Raw genomic sequence first — 20,417 nt, 5'->3', positions numbered from 1 at the left:
TCGGCAAACAATGACACAGTGTTAAGGGTGTTATAACTCTTGTTGCAACATAATTAAGCACCCCATGGATTCAGATAGACAGACTGACTGGTGCCTAATGGTCATTAATCAGAACGGCCAGGGTGTACCAGCTTCTGAGTTTTCATTTTGCAGTAGTAAATGTTTATCCTACTATTGGTTAGCCAGTGTGAGAGGAGACTTGATTATCTTTTGAACTGTGAAATATTATATCTACCTCTGCATAAGGTGGGACCAATCTTTTTGGTTGGAGTGCCACAAAGGAAAGCTCCTTCCCAAGATCCACTCTGACCCACTTCTGCCTGATCCCTTGTTCTGCTCTTTCCTTCCTGATGTGTTACTCTGCTGTTTCCTCCCTGTCTGCTCTATTCTCTTCCTCGCCTTATCTGTGCTGTTGTTCCTGCTCCCTGCCGGATCTACCATGTGCCAACAAAGTGGCCATATCTGCCATTTGTGGTAGGTGTCACAGGTTGGCCATCCCTAGCATAATTTTAGCTGTGGTAAATTAGTTTTTGCACTCTTACTAGAGATGCAGCAGTAAAGGTCTTTGGATTGTTCCATATTGCCACTCCCCAAAGAGCTCATTAAAATATAGCTGTGTATAACTCCATTTCATCTGAGGATTATAAGACACTTCAGGCATGTGCATATGAAACCTCATGATACTGTAGAAAGTGCATCCCCTAAAATTGCTAGTTGGCCTAGTATACATCTTTTAATACTCAAGTTGTCTTACTGTCAGTATGTAAATTGAGATGATTTTATACTGTGAATCGACCAGATATACAGAGAAAATCTGGAAAGGCAATAGCATGCTGTTTATTCTGTATGGATGATTTTATGTTACAAAAAACTTAAAACATTTTTCAAATGTTTAATAATGTATCAGTACTGGTGGGTAGTCACAGTGTAGTATGTCTTCCCAGATCAATATAAAATGACATAAGGTGTACTCAGTCACAGCTCTTGCATTTCCACAGACAATTGAGGGAAAACTGTTTTCAGCCCAAGGAAATACCTAATTGAATACAAGGAAATATCAAGTTACAGCTCTGATTTTCATTAAGATAATTTAAGCATCCTTTTCCAGGGAATCTTGAATATTTACTATAAGCTTAATACTGTGATGCTTTGCTTGTACATTATTAATCTTTATGCATTCATTACTTATACACTGTGTTTTCCTTTCTCAGTGCTTTGGTAATAGCTGCAGTGTTTGATCGTGATGTTAACTGCAGAAGAGCTGCCTCAGTAAGTTGACAGTGTCTCATTTATTCCTTTATTAAAATTACAGTTTACTTGCAATGCAAGTTAATTGGATAGGGATGGATTATTTAAACAAAAAGTATATGTTTTGAGCAAAAAAGTATTTTATTTTAATATCATTATAATGTGGCTTGAGTACATATTAAAAATAATACAGACACACACTTGTAGACTATATTATGAATCTATAGTTAAAATTTGTCTTATTGTTATCACTCTTCCACTTTACAATGTAATATGTCCTAGGTGTCCCTTCACAGTATCTGATGAAGTAAGCTGCTGGTTATGAGAGCTTATTGTATATGTTTCTGATTTAGTTAGTCTGTAAGATGCAAATGTGCCTTACCTTCTATGTTTCTCGGACCCATTTTATTCTGTGACTCTGTAATACATGGAAGGCTCTATAAAACATGCTACTGAATCTTGATAATGCCACAATGCTTTTTTTCCCCCTGCGTGTCAACTGTCAAGTTCTAACTGCAGTAAATTAATACAAAAATAAAAATCTTCAGATGTGTTCACGGAAATTGAAAATGTTATAAGAGGGCAGGGAATGTTGTCCATACACACATCGAGATGGGATTAGAAAGCAGAGCCATCAATACAAAAATTCATTTTATAAAAAGTGTCTGGACACTATAATGTTGGCAAGAAGATGGGTAGGAAGCATAGTTAATGTAAGGGGAAGGAATCGTGTAAAGGGGAAGTTGTAATATTTGAGAGGAGGAACTTGTTAGGAATGTAATTTAGTATGTAGTAGTGTGTGGAATTCAGTTTGGTTGTTCATGTTTCCTTAAAGTTTTGCTCTAAGAAAGAAGTCTCATTTTTTTTTAAACCCTCAACCAAGCAAACAAAGAAAGAAAAAGTAGCTTAGATAGAAGTTTTAAAAAAATGGCATACTTAACTGGCTGTCTGTATATATAACACAAAAGATACAACAGTGCTCATCAGTGAATCCAGTTGTCTCCAATATGTGAATAATCTTCTGTCCAAATGCACAAAAAACAAAGGTGTACTTTGCAGTTTAACCAGGAGCTTAATAATGTGGGTAAATGAATTTCACAGCCAAGCAGAACTTCTCACAGAAGAAGCCTCGACAGCGTTCTTCTCTCTTTTGGCTCCCCTGTGTGTAAATGCTTAAGCCACTGGTTTAAGTTGCATTATTTTCACTAGGGAAGAGAATCAGTTGCTTGTACAACTGGATCCTGAACCATTTAATCAATTGTTTGTACAACTGCCTCCTGAACCAGTTATGGTGTTATAGGTTACAATCAAATTGTAACCTTTAATTGAAAGCTAAAAAGCAGTGAACATGGAAAATAAAATGCTATTATAATAGGCTCTCTGCCTAACTCATCTTGGAACATGTGAATGGAAGCTATATTAGCTGCCCTAGTTTAATCTTCTGCAGTCAGAGCATGTATTCCTACATAGAGTGCAATATATTAGACCAGGGGTGGGTGCTGAATCTCTGACCCTTGGGCCAGATCTGGCCTGTGGAGCCATGTGACCCAGTCCATGGGGCTTCCCAAAAGTCTGGAAATTTTTTGTTGGGGGAGTGGAGCAGTTAACACTGCCACATTTCCAAAGCCCTGTGTGGCAGATGACATGGTCTGGTATGTGAATCCAGCTGGCACACATGGAGCTGGGGGCAGCGTGGCAAGCTCAATCCAGTGGTATTGCAGTTGTGTGCAGTAGACAACCTCTTTATGCAAAGCACAGATAAAAAATTGGAAATCAAAACTACACAGAAACAAATTAGTTTCTTTTCATTTTTCAACCTGAGAAATGCATACAGTCAATAATCCCTGTTTGTAGGGATAGGTTGTAGGGAGAGTATATTATTTGATGGAGTCCAAGTCTTTGGTGTTTTGAATTGTATGGATGCTTCAAAATGTAGCTTGTGCTTTGTAATCATAATTACAAATTAACATAACTTTGAGTATCTCTTAGCGCTAAGTGTACTCCTCAGAACTGATTTTCATAAAATGACTGCAACTACTCGAGGAGCAAGTCTGAAGAAAGTACTTTATTTACCAAATCTAAGATGATTTTGGATTTAATGTAACCCTCTGATAATTAGATTTTATACATGGAAAATGTATAAATTTGTTATAATTTTCCATGTATGGAATCTAACTGTTGGAGGGTCATCTTAAATTCATCCTGTCCACTGCTACAATTGGTAAAGGAGCAGCAGTGGGAAGTGGGGGCAAGCAGCCTTGCCCCTGCCCTTTGTCCCTCCCACCACTTGTCCCGTCTGCTATGTGGGTCCCCTCTCCCAGCATCTGCCCCCTCCCCCCTGCCATGGTGCCTGTGTCCTGCTACCTCTGCTTCCCACCTGCTCCTGCTGCAGCCTCTGCCCTTTCCTGCAGCCTCTGCTCCACCCTCCTCAGCCATTTATTGTTCAGTTTTAGCCCATTTTAGCTCAGGGCATGTAGCTGTGGTCCTGGCCTGGCCATGTTGCAAGGATTGCAGTGATGGCAGTGGAAACACTGGCTGCTGCAACCCCTCTCTACGGCTGGGCTGGGCCTGGAGCTATTCTGTTTTCCGTGCCCCTGGATGGAATGGGGCTTGACATGTGTTGGACAGCAAGTGGTGAGTAGGGACAGAGGCTGCAGAGGGGCAGAGGTGACAGGGGGAAAGGCAGCTGCTGTAGCTGCAACTCCAGTCCCCAGACTGGGTTGGGGCCAGTCAGCTTTGGACCCACAGCAACTGCCTGCCCCCCTTCCCTGCCTTGTACTTGAATCCAAGATGGGGGGCTCACTATTTTTTTTAATTCCAGGAAATACAGAAGCGGTGTGTAAGGTGACGAATGATTTACAGATAAAACATGAAAATCCAGGCCAGTTGAAGCTAATTTCAGAGTTAATTAAAGGGTTAAAAAAAATTAATTTAGATTACTGTGTTTACTTGAATCCAAGACAAAGTTTTCCACCTAGTCAGCATGCAGAAGACCCCCCACCCTCTTGGATTTGAGTACCAGCCCCAGGGCAGGTGTCACTTTAGCTCTGGCTTTGGCCCTGGGCTCAGGGCTGAAGTCAGAACTGAGCCACCCTTGCCTTGGGCTGGAATGGCTTGTTTTGGGAGGGGGCTTGCAGCCAGAGGAGTGAGGGGAAGATTGGGGGGAGTGGGGCGTGTGGAGGAATGCATGTGCGGCTTAGGAGAGAGCACAGGAGAAACCAGACCCCCCAGATTCCCCTTCCCCCTCTCTCCTTACTTTATGCTTCCTGTTCCTCCAGCTCTGACCCCTCTGATCCCTCCGGCCCAGTCCCTAACTTGACAGAAGGAGAGCCATTTTTTCCACACTACCGTTTAACATATTCCTTTTTTTAATTTACACTTTTTACTTTTCTTGTGTCATTGTGCAAGTTTGAAAGTGGATTTGTACCACCAGATTTCACTGTTTGGAATGCTCGGAGCAGGGGTTGGTAACCTACAGCTCACTAGCTGGAGCTGCCTCACAGAGAGGTTGGATCGAGGTTGCAAAAGTATGATCCAGCGTGAGGCAGAGTCCCATGCTGCTGGTGTGCCAGTTGGCAGTTCATGGGGTTACATCCCAGTAGCACTGGTCTCCTTGTCAGGCTCCCACCCCTCCCCATTAAAAGCTTGCTGACTCCTGTTGCATAGCATAAATGGAAATGGAAAAGGAAAGTTATAAGAGTAGCATCATCTGTAATGAGATGTTTTTGCTGGCATCCAGCTTTGGAATTAGAAAGCTGAGAAACAATTTCTTGTTAGAAAACTTTTATATATGTAATGCAGAAAAAAACCCTTGAAGTCCTAATTATGCCTAATCTTTATTACAGTTAAAATATATGCTGTAATAGCCAACATGTTTTATTTGCTTTTCCATTTATTACAGTGTACAGCATATTATAATTTTGATCACCAATAAAACAAAAATGCAAATAGAACTATTCTGAACCTTGAGGGTAGGGAGAAGCGAAATAAGCTTTAAAAGATAATTCTATGCCTTATTTTGCAGCCATGACATGAATAGCCATTGCTTATTCACACGAATATTCCTTGTAATATTCCTTTGGGCTGTATGGTATTCTGACAGATTAACGTAGCACTGAATCATGGGAGTGGCATGATCTGTAAGTTAGAATATGATACTGAGGCTCAGTGCCATGTCTTTTACTCTGACATCTGCTGAGTCAATCAGTTAACCTCTCTATCTCATTTTCTCTGTCTCTATGGTGGGAGAGTGCAGGCAGCCCAGAGCTGCCCACATCCTCCAGCTGCCCAGGACAGATGCTTTGGTGTCTTGAGAAACCTGATCCTGCATACCCTGTGAATTCATGGACAGGATTGGGCCCCTCAAGCTCCAGGAGCCACCTGTTCAAGTTTCCCCACTTACAGAGATGCACCCCAGGGAATTTCAGGGCACCTCTCTGTAAGCAGGAAAAGTTAGGGGCCCCCACTTTCAGAGACCTGCCCTAGGATCTCCAGGGATATGTCTCAGCAAGCAGGGAAAGCCTCTGCATGTCACAGCATGGAGGCACAGGAATCAGGGAATCCTGAGTGCCTCCATGTCGGGACCTGTGTGGCCCTGTGCCTCCATGCTGGTGCCTCTGCTGGGCTTTGCTTCATATGGAGGTATGGCTTGATGCGGATCTTAGTGTGGAGGTACAGTGCAGTGTGGGACCTAGGGAATTCCCAGCACCCCGTGCTTCTGTGCTGGGTCATGTGCTGACTTGTACATCTGCATGAAGCATGGGTTGCTGAAGGATCTGGTGTAGGTTCTAGCATGGAGGTACAGGGTGATGGGGATTCCCTGGGTCCCATGCTGTCATGCACCTCTGTACTGGGACACAGTACCCTGTGCTTCTTCATGTGCCATGGGTTGATTTAGGTCCCAGCAAGGAGGAACAGAGCAGCGAGGGATGTGGGGAAATCCCTGGGTAAAGGGAACACATTGCCCAATAAAGCAGATCGGCTGCTCCACTTCATTTGGCAGTATCTGTTTTTACCCACAAATTTGCTGTAAAAGGCAGATGATGAGTACAGTCATAAGGGGAGAGGGTGTATTAGGTAGTAAAGGGTTAATCTTTTGAGAGCTGGGCACAGGGTGGTAAGTTACCTGTCACAAAGATATCTTTATAAATATGTGTTTTGATGAGGACAAAAGCTCAACCCTATGTCATTTTGTTTTAACATCAGCACATTAGGTCAGGCTAAGGAATTGTCTAGAATGGCTGGCCAACTGCTTTTCATATTCTTGTGCTTTAGTGAAATTATTTGAAGTCATGTTAAGGTCATTCAGACATTCAGTAAGAAGCATGTTGGTAGTCTTTGGTCAGTCCCTATCTTGGTGAGTTGAAGAGAAGTTACATGGAACTTTCTGTGGGATGTTACAGATCTCTCTTGCTTAGAATGCTGTTTTTTATATTTTTATTCGTCCCCACCACTGCGGAGGTGGATGCATCCAGAGTTGTTTTGAACTTTGGGAGGCAGAGATGTTTCCTGCATTAGCCTGGAAATTCTCCCCCACTGATATTAGACATTTGGAATTTTAAAGCTCCTGATGTCAACTTGGCAACTTATTTCCCCCCCAAGCCCTTAGCAGAGGATTGGGACATTTGGGAAGTAAGAAGGCAGGAAGAGAAGATAATAAAGAAACCCATGTTGTTGGAAATGGGTCAGATGGGAATTGAAAGGTAGGTGGAACAGCAGACAATGGAGAGTATGTGTTTAAAATGACTGTGTCAAACAACAGTCCTACCAGTTCCTAACAGACCATTAGGAACTATGCGCTCTCTCAAAAAAAAGAGTTATCCAATGAGTGCTCATCAGTCTGGTTACTTTATTTGTACATGTATGTCTGTCTGTTTTTGTCTTTTTAAGCCCCAGGTCGGCTTGATGTCAGATATGAGTGAACAAAACTGTGACTGCATTAGAAAACTTTAGAAGAAGTGAAGGAAAAAAAAGCATCTTAAGGGAGAATGTCTGTTTTTGCAGCTCATTATTTCAAAATTGTTAAATAAAAATGAGAAATAATTTAGCAGGGAGATGGTATGGCGAAGTGGGGGTCCCTCACTAGACACAGAGCTAGTTTCCCACCTGCCTCTGGGCATGCCACCCACCTGTCTCACCTGCCACGTCTTGTTATAACTAATTAGGTTGTTAATTAAGGCAGGAGGCTGCTCATTTTTCATCCCGATATGGGGGGGGGCGCTATCTGTGGCTCCGTTCCACCCCTATACTGTGGCACAAGCCTCGCAGATGACATCTCAGGCAGTTGGCTCAACCGTCCCCTTCGCTCATTAGCTGCGGCCCCCAATCATGGGATCTTCGGCTTCCGTAAGCCCTGGCCCCATCTCAGGCCAGTCAGGACCCTGAGCTTCTTTGTTTATCGTGGGTGTCCCTCGCGGTGGGCCCCTGGCCCTTTTGACCCTTTTGGTCCTGGCCCCAGCATTGACTAGTCGAGTCCCTCAGTTAGGTTTATGCCTCCTGCCTGCATTTAGGGATTGGGGTCCCCCATTCCTGGCTCAGGTGCTTCTGGAAGCATGCCTGGCGCTGCGGGGTCACTCCCCCAGCATGCTCAGACAGCTCCAGAAGCTTACCTGGCCTACTCTGCTGCAGTGGAATATGGCCCACCCAAAGGTGAGGGCTGGGGTTAAGGCGCCCCTACTTGCCTTTCACTGGGGTGATGACTGGCCTGGCATTTCCTAGGGGCTCCTGCACCACTGGGAGCCCCACCAGGGCACCCACTCCTGGCAGGGTGCAGTTTTAGGTCATGCCCAGGACCAGGAGCCTCCAAACCATCCCCTACAGCTCCTGCCCTTACCTCCAGGATGTTGTATTTAGCCTAGCAGCCAGGCAATGTTATTGCCTGCTCTGCCAGCAGCGAACTGCCCTGTTTATATAGGCAGCCACGCATCTAAAAATGGCTGCTGCAGTTAAGCACCAGGTGGCTGCTTGGCTCGGCCCTTAAAGTGGCAGGGACTGACAGTGCCATGGCACAGATGGCTTATACCATGTTATAATACTTAAACCTAAATTTTATAGAAATCTAGAAATAGAGTTAAGTGCCAATATAACTTTTATTAAAAAGAAGTGAAAAATAAAACTTATTGTATAATGAACATGTAATAATATGGACAGTGGCCAGGTGGATTCCAAATATGAAGTTGAAATAAGATTTCAAAAAATGCATTCCATTGGAATGAATGCCATTTTTTCCCTCCAGTATACATTTCCAGAAAACGTTCTCCTATAACATATGGCTTTACTTCTATTTTTATGGCTTTTGTTTGAAATTTTTTGAACATTTTTTCTTTACTTTTACTTTAATAATATTTCCCCATGACTTAACAAGAGCAAGTTCATGCAAAGAAGTATCCATTAGCTTTTTTTGGATACCCACCCACAAGTGTTCAAATGAGAGTATGTTCAAATGAGAGTAGGTTCAATATGACACCAATTTAACTCCCCCCCTGGATCTGGTAGCCATTCCCATCTAGTGAACTGACTATTGTCATTTTAATCAAATGTAATCTGTAAGCTAAGAACATTTCATAGCTGCTCAGTGGTTTGCTGAAAGCTGGAGAACTAAGGATGATTTTTAAAGACATTTTAGTAGTGTAAGTCAGGAGACCTAACAAAGGTTGTGTTGCTTTCAAAAGCTTGTCTATCCCAACTATGTAGTTGATCCAATAAAAGATATCACCCTAAGAAATTTTTGTTTCTCACATATTTTACAAATTGTAATTGGTTTTATAATTTCTAATTCCTTGTGCTGTAATATGCAGAACAGGTTTTCATAGGCACGTTAGACTAGCTTTGTTATCCAACCATGCCATTAGCCTTAGACCAGTGATTCTCACTGCCACAAGATCCTTTCATGGGTGCTGTAAGGTGCCACACTACGAGCATGTGTAGACGATATGAGGGGCATGTGTGCATGACACTTTAAAGTGGGTCAAATGGTTTTGCACTGCTTTAATGGTGTTGGCGTTTGCACACATTGGCGGCATATTGCACATCAATTCCAGCCACTGTAGCACATTTGGCAGTGTAATGAGCCGTAAATTACTTTGGGGTGCAGCAAACTAAAACACTTCAGAGGAGTTTTAGTTTGCTGCTCTACAGCTGCGGAGCGAAGCACCAGACTCCGTGCAGCTCAGGGACTCTGCAGGCAGCCTGTGCAGGCAGCCTGGCAGCAGTCTGGGAAGGCAGGCTCCACTGAAGGAAAAAAAAAAATGTTGAGCCTGATCTCTCCTCACCCCCACTGGAGCTTGCCTGCCTGCATGAGTTGCGCCGGGGACCCAGTCCTTCCCTCTGTGGCTGCGGTGGCTCCTGGGACTGCCCGAGCTGGGTGCCTGTGCATGGATGCCGCCTGGGGGAAGGGCTGCCAGTACTGTGGAGGGAAGCACCAGCCCCGCTCCCTGCAGCCCAGGGACCGCTCCACCTGCCAGCAGCTTGCCCTCCCCTCTCTCTGCTGCTGGAGAGGCAGGTAAGACACGGGTGTACACGGCATGGGGGTTTACCTTGCCCTATATTGAAACAGTGTTTTTAAAAGCCCATCACTCCAATTTAGGGCCCCTGTTTCGTCTACATTTGCTATGTTAGCATGTTAGTTGTGCCATCACGATTCACAAGATAAACCCAGAGATTTCAAATAGGAGTACTTAGTACTAAAAACATTCTAACTTGCGATCTTCCTGAGTTCTTTGCAACAGGAAAAAACGCTATAATATTCTTCTGTAGTCAAAAAACAAATGAAAGCTAAGAACTGGCATTTTTTCCAAGGGTGCTTTGAGTTTAGAAAGCTTGAGAATTACTGCCTTAGACACATGAACAGTTTTGTTCTGAATTAAGATGAAGTTTTGTATGCTTATCTGAAGACAGAACTAGTCAATAAGTAAGCCAGGAAGTTTACTAGTCTCTTACTAAGTTTTTACCTTATTATGTGGTATCTCTTTGCAGTTTACCAAATTAATCCATTTAGTAAAAACAGTTTATTCATCAGAGAAGGAATCTTTTACTTTGATGGAAGGATATTTCTACCACATCTAATTTACTTAGTTACTGATTAGATCTTTCATTTGTATGACTTTTTTATTAAGAAGTAACTGAGATAATGCAGTGGTAAAACAGTAGCAAAATGTAAAATCATTGCATGTTAAGGAAACTTATTCTGGCTTGACTAAATGTTCACACTCAGTTTTAAATGTTTTACAACAACTCCTCCTTTCCACTATTCATCAGTTTACAGTTACATTATAGTATACAGACTGAATGGAACTGAATGGAAACTCATCCATAGTCAGCTGGCCAGTTGGCTCTTACTTAAATATGATAAAATGAAACTTCAGTAGTCTGAAACCAGTGCTTATGTACACAGGTAAATATAATAAAAACGTAAAATGAAACTTCTTAGCAGTTTGAAACAAGTGCTGTGTACTTTGTGTATACTTTGAAAACCCAGGTATCCCCAATTCCTGCTGTTATAACATTTGGCCAGGTATACTGATGAATCAGCTGAATGCTTTTTACTCAACCCCCCCCCCCCAAACAAACAAACAAAAACATTAAAAACAATGTGATAACCATAGTGCAGCTGGCCAAGGCTAAGTATAGCCTGTCAAAAAGCCCATGGCTGAATAGATTCAGTTTTCACAGGTTAGTTTAAGCTGTGCTGATTGAAATAATAAGCAAGTGAACACTTTTTGATTCCAGAAATGCAGCCATGTCTGCAGTAGCCAGAAGCCAGGGGGGGCTAGAACACACCTCACTGCTCTGCTGGAGCAGATGGCCTGAATCTGGAGGGGATCTAGGACAGAAGTTCAATAAACCGATTTAACGTAAATTAGTTCAGCCTGATACTACACCCATCCAGGTTTATCTTAAACCAGTTTCCAATCACCTGGACCAATTTGTGTAATTTCTGTCACTAGTTGAAGTGTTGAATCCGTTTTGTGTAGGGGTTGGCAACCTATAGCCTGTGGGCTGGATTCAGCCTGCAAAAACTTTGTATCTAACCCACAGATGTGGGGCTTTGGCAGCATTCAGAGGTGGGAGGTCCCTTATGTGGGTGCTTTCTGCACTGCTGGGGAGACAACCGGCAGTGGTAGGATTAAAGTGCTATGAATTTACTGTTCCTTTGCGATTGAACTGAACATGAGTTTAATTTATCTGTGTGGCTCTTATGATCTTTTGGTTCTTCTTGCAGTATTCTTAGCTTAAGTTTCTCAGTTTGTTTTGCACACATTGTCAGATGAGAAGTGCTGTATGCTCCCAGCAAACTTTCTTTATAAGTACAATGACATTACAGAAAAGTGGTTTTTATCATTCAGATTATTATGATACTTCTATTTGAACCTTTTTTATTGTTGTTTGCACTTATGTTTATATTTTTAGACAAAATAGTTTATTTTGTAAAGAGAAATATTAAAAAAATTGCATGCAGCAGTGCAACAGTGCAAGTTCTGCATCAAGCCTAGGTGGCAGGGATCTGGGGATCCACTATTGAAAGAATAGTATATTCTTTTTGGTTCTATACAATGCCGGAACAATGCCTTTTATTTTGGGATTCTACAGCCATACAAGCTGGCTGTCTCACTTAAGTACCTGTGAACTACTGCCTTCTGTCCCCCTCCCCCCAACGTTTGGGGCTAATTTGAGTTAATTGCCATTCTAGATATATGTGTAAATTATTATTCCCTTCTGTATTGATGCTACTCAAAGCTGAGCACATTCAGTCCAAGGATAAACATGGTTTTTAGCCCAGGATAGTAAATTGCCTTGATACAGATAAGGATGTAGCGCACTAATTAGGTCAGTTCTGTCTTACTGAGGGTCTGTTTAATGCCAGGAATAAGAAGTGAACAAAAATTTTGTTCTCAAGTTTTACTAGTTAAGAGACTAGTATTTTAATATCCTTTCATACCTGTCTTTCTAATAACCATGTTTTCTACTGAAGAATATGCTGTTAAACCAGTAGCATCCCAAACATATTACTGTTACCATTTTCTAAGTAAAAAGGACAAAACAGAGGAGATAACTATTTTATTTGTCTGATTCTTCTTTTTGAAGAAACTCAAAACACTTTAGATACCATAGGATGGATACTTTGATGAAGCAATTAAACAATAACAAACCATCTTTATTTTGATTACCATATTTGTGGTCAAATTTCCTTTTGATTCTACTATGATGGAGGTCTGTGTTAGCAATCAAAGGACGCATCTACACGAAATGCTACGGTGCTGTAGTGTCCATTGCCAAAACTGTGATGCCACCACTATGGCGCCGTAGCAACGTGCTCCTCATTATAGCCCATTTAAGGTGATGTAGCAGCCAAAAATAACTGTATGCGATTGGCATGGTGCAGTATGGGCTGTTACTGTGCCATGTTGTAGTACTTCCAAAAGGAAATACAGATGGCGCAGTAACAAAGGTGCTGTACGGTCATGTGTAGACATGTCCAAAGACAACTTTTATGGTTGTGACTTTTTTAATAAACTTGTATTTTTAAGCTGTTGCCATTCAGCGTAGAGCTTTAAAAGCATTAGAACATAAAGCGGGACCAAAAACTCAACAAACCACTATTCCAGAGGCCTATTCCTCTAACTCTGCTTACTTTTATATAAAAGATTAAAGCCATGGTTCATTTATATTTCTGCATGTTTTGAATTCATCTGGTATTTATCAAAAACCAAACCTGACTCATTTGGTGTGTTTGTTCTCTTTGTTCCTTAGGCAGCCTTCCAGGAGAATGTTGGAAGACAGGTATGGTAACTTTTCTGAATCTTCATTCATGAAACTTCTTGAAGAGATATTGTAATGCGCAACTCAGAATATTAAAATTAAATAGTCCATCTTCAGTAGAATTAAGTAAAAGAACGTCTAAATTTGGATAACACTTAAAACACTCATTATGCATTTTCATAGTCTAAATGGAGATTCTTCTGTGTTTTATTCCCTAAACTTGCTTGTGAATTTTTGACACTTGGTTCTGGAAAAGTGAGTTTTATGACTAGTTGAAATTCCTTCTAAAAAGCACAACCTTGGCTTAAAGAAACACAATATAGCTTATAAATCATCATCATATTAAAGTAAAGATGGAAGTAAGGCATTTTTTTTGCATTTTCCTCATCATTGATTTTTGTAGAAAGTGTGAATGGCTAAGTAACTTACATGCATCTTCAGAGCGGTTTGGTGGAATAGCTATGACTGAAACTCAAGACTCCTGATTTCCAATTCTCTGCTTTTGTCTGTTAAATCATGCTGTCTTTCCTAAACCAGCATCTGAATTTTCACAAGAGATCTATTAGTTGTGTAGGAGTCTGAGTTTTACTGTGGAGTAAAAAAAAAAAAAAGCTGTTCTCCTGTTTCTGGATAGTCAGACATCTCAGTGATTTGAAGGCTCAGTATGTGTTTGTCTCTTTCCTGGAGACCTGTCTTCCAGGACTTATACCAGAGGGGTTTTTTTTGTTTGTTTGCTTTTGCTTTTTTAAAGCTTACTTGTACCTAAACTGCATAGGGGCACCATACTGTTCTGACTGCAAGTTCTGCAAGTCTGCCTGAGCAGGGAGGTGGATGACATAGAAGTACGCTTGTATCAGAAGCTTGGAGTCAGGATGTTACCTAAAGAGGAGGGGAAAGCTAACAGTAATATGGTTTGTGGGGCATGCATTTCATGTGGTCTTCAACTCTGTTATGTGTTTGTATTATTAATTTTAGTTAAATCTGATTTTCTTTAGCTTTGCATTATGTGGCTCATTTTCTTTGTTTTCTACACTTACACTGTTTTCCTGAAGAGTTTTTGTCAGGATGCTGGCCATAATCAACAAGGCAGATAGTGAAAACCTGGCCAGTAGAGAAATAATTAATGCTCATAATTAATCAGTCTACAAACGGAGTTGCGTTTCCCAGTTCCAGCTGCTCTAGCACTTGGGGGCTGCCACTGCTATTGCTGGTGCTAGGTTCTTTGGCCCTGGTCCTCTCTACACCTCCCCTCTGAGGAAAGGGGGAGTGGAGAAATAGAGGGGATTGGAGCTAGGAAGCTGCCACTGCATGTTGGGTTTTTCAGCCCTGGTTCTTTCCACCTCTCTATTCCCCTGACCTGCTTTGCCTGTGGCAGGTTGTGTCAGGGTTGATGATAGGCTTATGTAGAGTTTAGATTATGGTTTGTATGGGATGGTTTGGATCAGGATGATCCTGCCTCAGGAAGGGCATGGGACTAGGTCACCTCTAAAGGGCCCTTCCAGCCCTACTTCTCTATGACACTCTAATATATCAGTGAGGAGTGCATTCATTTACTTATATAAAACAGTGCCATTTTCCTGATCATGGTGATAGTATTTGTTATATGACATGTAGGTGAAAATGATGGTTACATAATTAGGGTTCAAAAGCAGCACACCGGTCTTTTCTGAAGGACTTTAATTTGTGATTTTACAGAATTGAGTGGGAAAGAAGACTGGGGGGTATGTGTGTGTGCACGCACACATGTGCCTGTTTGTTAGTTTCTCATCATAATTCGGTTAAAACTGAGTGCAAACTTAAAAAAAAATCTCTTTAGGGGAGATAAAGTGGATTCAGCTGATTAACTGCTGTGACTAAGTCTATGTAATTCAGTTCAAAAGCAAGTCTAAGGCCCTCAGTAACTCCTACAGTAGGGATCTTTGCCATATTCCAGGATTTAACATCAGACTTTTTCCCTTCCTGGTGCCTCAGGTTTCTTTGTCATGGTAACTTTGTGTTTGATACCTCAGTGGTGAGCATGGGCAGTAGTGAATGCATTCAGAAGTGATGTATTTTTCTAGTTGGAATAGTTTCAAGGGGGAGAGGAGGTGGAATTAGGGATAGGTATCTTCTGTAATATGATCCAGATAGGGCTGTCATAAAAGTGGAGAAAATCCTGATTGCCCTAGGAGCTAAAGGTGTAGCACTCAAGGTTTAGTCATCCCAAAGCAGCTCACATTGACTCCATATCATGTGTTACTGGATTAATAGTGGTAAACACCTTTCTGTGATTTCCGCTTAATTCAAGGTGGGGTAGGGCTCATGATACTGTAAGTTTGACAACTTTGCATGAACCAGCTCTAACCAAACTGTGTAAACACCTGAAGCTAAGAATATGGATACATATAAGAATAAGTATGATAACCAACTCAGTTGTTTCTTTTATGAATCAGCTGGCAGTAGTGCTCACTTTTTATGTAGGAACCTGGTAGCTGGATTATTTGTCCACATGCCCATGAAGCAAGAGAGATTATCTGCAGCCTCCCAGGGAGTGTCCTTACCTCCAGACTATAGAATAGTTTGGAATGGCCTAAGTGGTTAGTCAGGGTTTGATAGATCACTCTCTTGGACTTAGGTTCTTAAAACATCCCTAAATTGCACTTTAGGGTTTAAGTCATTTTTTGACTTTCACCCCAAGTATTCATTTCTTATTTATTTTTTCTGAACCGACGAACATTTGAGCACCCGTGTAAAACAGTGGAACAGGCAACTTCAGGTATAAAAATATGGACATATTGAATGACTTAGTTGGCCACAGATTCCTTCATTCACCTTAACATTTCTAAGGGTCTTTCTAGGTCAATTAGGGGTTCAGTTTCAGATTAATCCACAGTGGGGTAAGTTTCCTTAGGGGTATGTGGACCCCTGTTATGTACATTTGATCTCACCTAAAATTTAATTACTCCAGAGATGCACACAATTACTGTGTATGATTTTGCATTTTGAGGAGGGATCTACATTGAAACATTAAATTTACATGGTGCACAACCTGACAAAAGGAACAATAAGTGATGTACCTTCTTCCTGTGGGAGGTATACTGACCTATTCCCCACTGCCTAGGAAAATGCTTACTTAATCATTGGGTACACCTTTTACATCACTCTGCTTATATGATGTATGATGCACCCTGACAGTATGATGCAACTGACTTCCTTTCTCTGAGGAGGAAGGCGGTAGAGCGCATATTTTTCTGTCTGAAATGTGATAGTTTTATTCAGTAGGCAGCTGTGTGTTAACTTTCTGATTTCTGACTGCATCAGTTCTGCAAGATACCATGTTCTAGAGCTGGATGGAAAATACTGGAAAAACATGTTTGTGTGTTTTGACATAATGGATACTTCTTATATTATTTTGCAATGTCTCTAGCTAGATAAACCAGTGATACTGTATAATGTCCAGAACCTGCACTCCTATATAACCTCATTGTTTAAATACCATGATTGTCCCTTTTGTAACTGGGTGTAGTGTATTTAGCCATTGGCTAATTTAAATTTGTTCTTAATTTGGCTCGATGAGGCCATGCTGTTGTCTCTATCAGGAAATATAACTTTGAGTATCATAATAGTACACTTAATGAAATCTGACCTATATATAAGCTATTAGACATGACTAGTTGTCAGTGTACAGGTGATGAGGCATAGGTGCATGCTATGAAAAATTGATCTTGAAAAGAACATTTTAAATCACAGAGTTGGAACTGTGATTTTTACTATGGAATTAAACTTACCAAAAATTGCTGGGGTACCACAGATCATTGAAGACATGAATAAACATATCTTAGCATCTATAAGCAGAGATAAATGGAAGTAATCACATACCTGCTTTTTTATATATAATAAATTCCCTATCTCCAAACATGATTCTATTTTTTTATTTATTTGTATGGTATATGTACCATATACAGCATGTATGGGTATATCTGGGATGTAAGAGATAGCAATAGGAGTCAGCAGCATCCTTTGAATTGAACACCTTTCAGTGGTCTTAAACATTCACATGTGACTCTAACTAGTCACTTGTCCTTAGTGGTGGCCACATCCTGGGCAACTGTATTGGTTTGAAGGCCAAAATACTGTATCTTCTCATATACATGTCCCCCAAAAAAACACAGAACTTGTTTTTGGAAGGCAGAATACAGGAATTTTTCCAGACAGTAGAGCTTACTCTGTGTCACACAGTTGGCCACACTTCTGGAAAAATGCAGAGCGGAAAAGAGTGGAAAAACGCTCTTGGGAACATAGAGTGACCAGGGAGCGTGGTGTCCCATGAGACAATCTGGTGAGGTAGTAGGAACTCCCTGGTGTGGCAGGTTGTTTCCTGGGATGTCACATTTCCTGGACAGTTTCCAAGATAACTTTTATTCTGTTGCACAAGGTTAGGCTCCAGACCTTGCAAGGGCAGTAACAAGACTGTTTATTCTTTACTATAAGTAGTTCTTTATATAGGTTCCTGTAAATACTGTTTTCACATCACAAGCCTCATAAAATACTACCAGCAGCTCATTTTTGCTTTAGATACAAGCTACTGTGCTCAGCCAACAGTTATGGCTGTGAGAGGGTTAACACAGGAACTCCACCCATGCAGCTTTCTGAGCCAGACACAAGTGGCAGCACCTTGGCAGCAGCCTGACATGCATGTTGTCTTCAGACTAGCTTCTTTTCCAGTGAAGAAAACACCTTTCCTGATTAATACATGGACCCCAATTTTAAGGGAGTCTAGTTGTGGGGGAAAGGGTGCACGCTGTATACAAGAGCATACAGTAGGTCCAAGGTAACGTCCGAATGAATATCTTCAGTACTTATCTCCTATCCCAGTGAACTTAGTTTAACTTGATAAGATGTCAGTTTCCATACCTGGAAGGCATTGCAGTAGAGCTCTTGGACAGCTTAGATCAGGGATTGGTAGCCCCTGGCATGTGCCAGTTAGTTGCACACAGAAACTTTTTTCTCGGCACATCAGGAGGTGTGAGGGGAGATTGTTTAAAAAAAAATATTTTTTAAGTTGCTGCTCTGGGAGCAGCACAGATCCTAGTGCCACATCAGGTACTAGGGCTGAGTCAGGAGAACACAGGGATGCAATTTATGTTCTTCTGACCCTGGGCTGCACCTTTCAGCCCAGCCCGGCCCCTGGAGGGGAGCTGTGGGGAGGCAGGGCCAGGGCCCAGGCCCAGCAGGTGCTGTGCAGGGTTGCAATGCTGGAGTGGGTGAGCCCAGGGCATGGGCAGATGGGTGCCCTGTCCCACCCCAGTGGGGGCAGCACTGGGGTGCTGAGTACAGGAGCAGGGTCTAGGTAGCGTGGGCAGAAGCAGGTGTTGGGGGGGAGGCAGGTGCAGGAGGAGGCTGGGCAGGAAGTGGGCCTGCCCTGGGGTTCTGTAGGCTTGGGCCATGGTGGGTGGGGGTGCTCAGCAGCACTCAAGATGGGGCCAGGCCCGCACAGCTCTGTGGGGATGGGGTGCAGCTGCCCTGCCTGTGAGGGGATGCCATCTGGCTGGGGCAGGACACGAGTCCTGGAGGGCTTCTGGCTCCAGACTCGGCCTCCCTGCACACCAAGTACAGCGTGAATGGAATAGAGCCACACCTGGTGCAAGGGTCTGGCCACAGGAGCTCCCAGGTACAGCTGCTGTGGCTGCCCCGGCCTGCATGGGCTCCAGCCTTGCCCACTGGCAGCTCCCCTGAGGGCCTGGCTGGGCCCCACCTTGGGTGCCACTGGGCTCTCCTGCCATGGCTTGAGTCTGGAAAGCCCCGGGATAGCTCCCACTTCCCACTTGGCCCCCACTTTCCTGTGGCTGCTGCCCTCCGAAGGGCCCAGCTGGGCCAGCCTGCCTCCAGCACCTTCCCCCACATCTGCTTCTCCCTGCGATGCCCAGACCCTGCCCTGAGCACCTGGCTCTGGTGCTTGGCTCCCCAGTACTGTCCCTGCCCAGCTGGGATGGGCATCTGTCTGTATCAGCCCCGGCTTGGCCCTCTGTCCCAGCCCTGGGCTTGGGCTCCCCCTGCCTCAGGACAGCTGGGGAGGCCTGAGCATCCTGGCCCTAGCAGCTGCTGCTGGGGTGTTGTTGCCTTCCTCACCTCCCTCGGATACTGCCTTGGACCAGCAGGTCTCAGCTACAGCTGGTAGTGGTGGGAGATGTGGGCAGTGAGAGACACCCCCTCTTTCTTTTTCCTTTTTTTCTCTCTCTTTCTTTCTCTCCTCTTTTTCTTTTTTCTCTTTTTTGTCTCTCCTTTCTCTCTTTTCTCTCCCTTCTCTCTCTCCCCTTTTTGTCTCCTCTTTGTGTCTGTCTTTCTGTCTTCCTTTTTTTTCTCTCCCTTATCACAACATGCTTAACAAAAAAGAATACATAAGAACAAAGGTAGCATTATTTATTGTCACCAGGGTTACAGTTTTTAGAAAACTTGATATTTATTGTGAAAAAAAGCAGTGTTTGTGATGATTAACTATATTAATATGCAGTGTATCCTGCCATGTACCTTCCTGCCCCCCGCCTCGTTTTTTTTGGCATGTCAGCACTCTGGCACCTTACAGAGGAAGACATTGCAGTTTTTTCAGCACACTGGCCAAAAACGTTGCCTACCTCTGGCTGAGATCATTACTACAGGTGCATTAGATATTGTAAGCCATCCATATACTGCAGAAACCTCATATCCAGTTGCCTTGACTCTCTCTCGCCACTGAGCCTTGATGAGTGAGACTGAGGGCAAAGTCATTTCAGAGCAGACTTTCATCACTGTAATTCAGTCTATGCAGAAGTGCATTTTAATTCCACTCCCTTTATACTTTTGGTATTCTTCTACACTAGGGACAGAAGTTACTCATAAACCAGTTTCAAAATGGCTGAAACTGGTTTCATATAAACCTGGTTGAATGCAGTATCAGATGTAACTGATTTAGGTTAAACCAGTTTATGAAACTTTTGTCCTAGACCCCTGCCCGGTTCAAGTTAAATCACAGTCTCCTAGCATCCCAGCATGTTTTGCAGCCTTCTGCTGGGCTGTGCTGTCTGCTCCAGAGAGCAGGGCTGGCTCCACGTCTCTACCCCCTAGTTGGAGTAGCGAGGGCTGTCTCACTGGCTGGTGCACTGGCCCCCCACAAGCAAGCCCTGGCTGGGGTATGGGGCCAGGGAAGGGGGTTAAACTCACCTTCCCCCAAGTACAGAGCTGCCCTGTGTTGCTAAACTTGCTGCTGGCTGTGACTGGGCTACAAATCCCAGAGGCACCTGGAAGCAGGAAGAGGAAGTGATGAGCAACCCTGCAGGTACAGTTCTGGACTACAAGTCCCAGAGACCTCAGGGGCAGCAGGAAGAGGAAACAAACACACAGCCCATGCTGGCTACGTGCCAAAGAGCTGTGCTCTAGCGCACTCCCCCCCCCCCCCC

General features: G+C 43.1%; 1 protein-coding gene across 1 annotated transcript in view; it reads left to right on the top strand.

Annotated features, from left to right (window-relative positions):
• Positions 1–20,417, top strand: part of TBCD (tubulin folding cofactor D) — a 281,185-nt gene that overhangs the window by 132,343 nt on the left and 128,425 nt on the right. The window contains exons 15-16 of the mRNA XM_019502452.1: positions 1,212–1,269; positions 12,997–13,026. Coding sequence (XP_019357997.1) covers positions 1,212–1,269; positions 12,997–13,026 — 88 coding nt within the window. The remainder of the gene's footprint in view (positions 1–1,211; positions 1,270–12,996; positions 13,027–20,417) is intronic.

This window comes from Gavialis gangeticus, unplaced genomic scaffold (genome assembly GCF_001723915.1).
Source record: "Gavialis gangeticus isolate Ggan-Ray unplaced genomic scaffold, GavGan_comp1, whole genome shotgun sequence".
NCBI lineage: Eukaryota > Metazoa > Chordata > Crocodylia > Gavialidae > Gavialis > Gavialis gangeticus.
The sequence above is the reverse complement of the archived record's forward strand: the minus strand, read 5'-3'. Positions and strand labels throughout refer to the sequence as shown.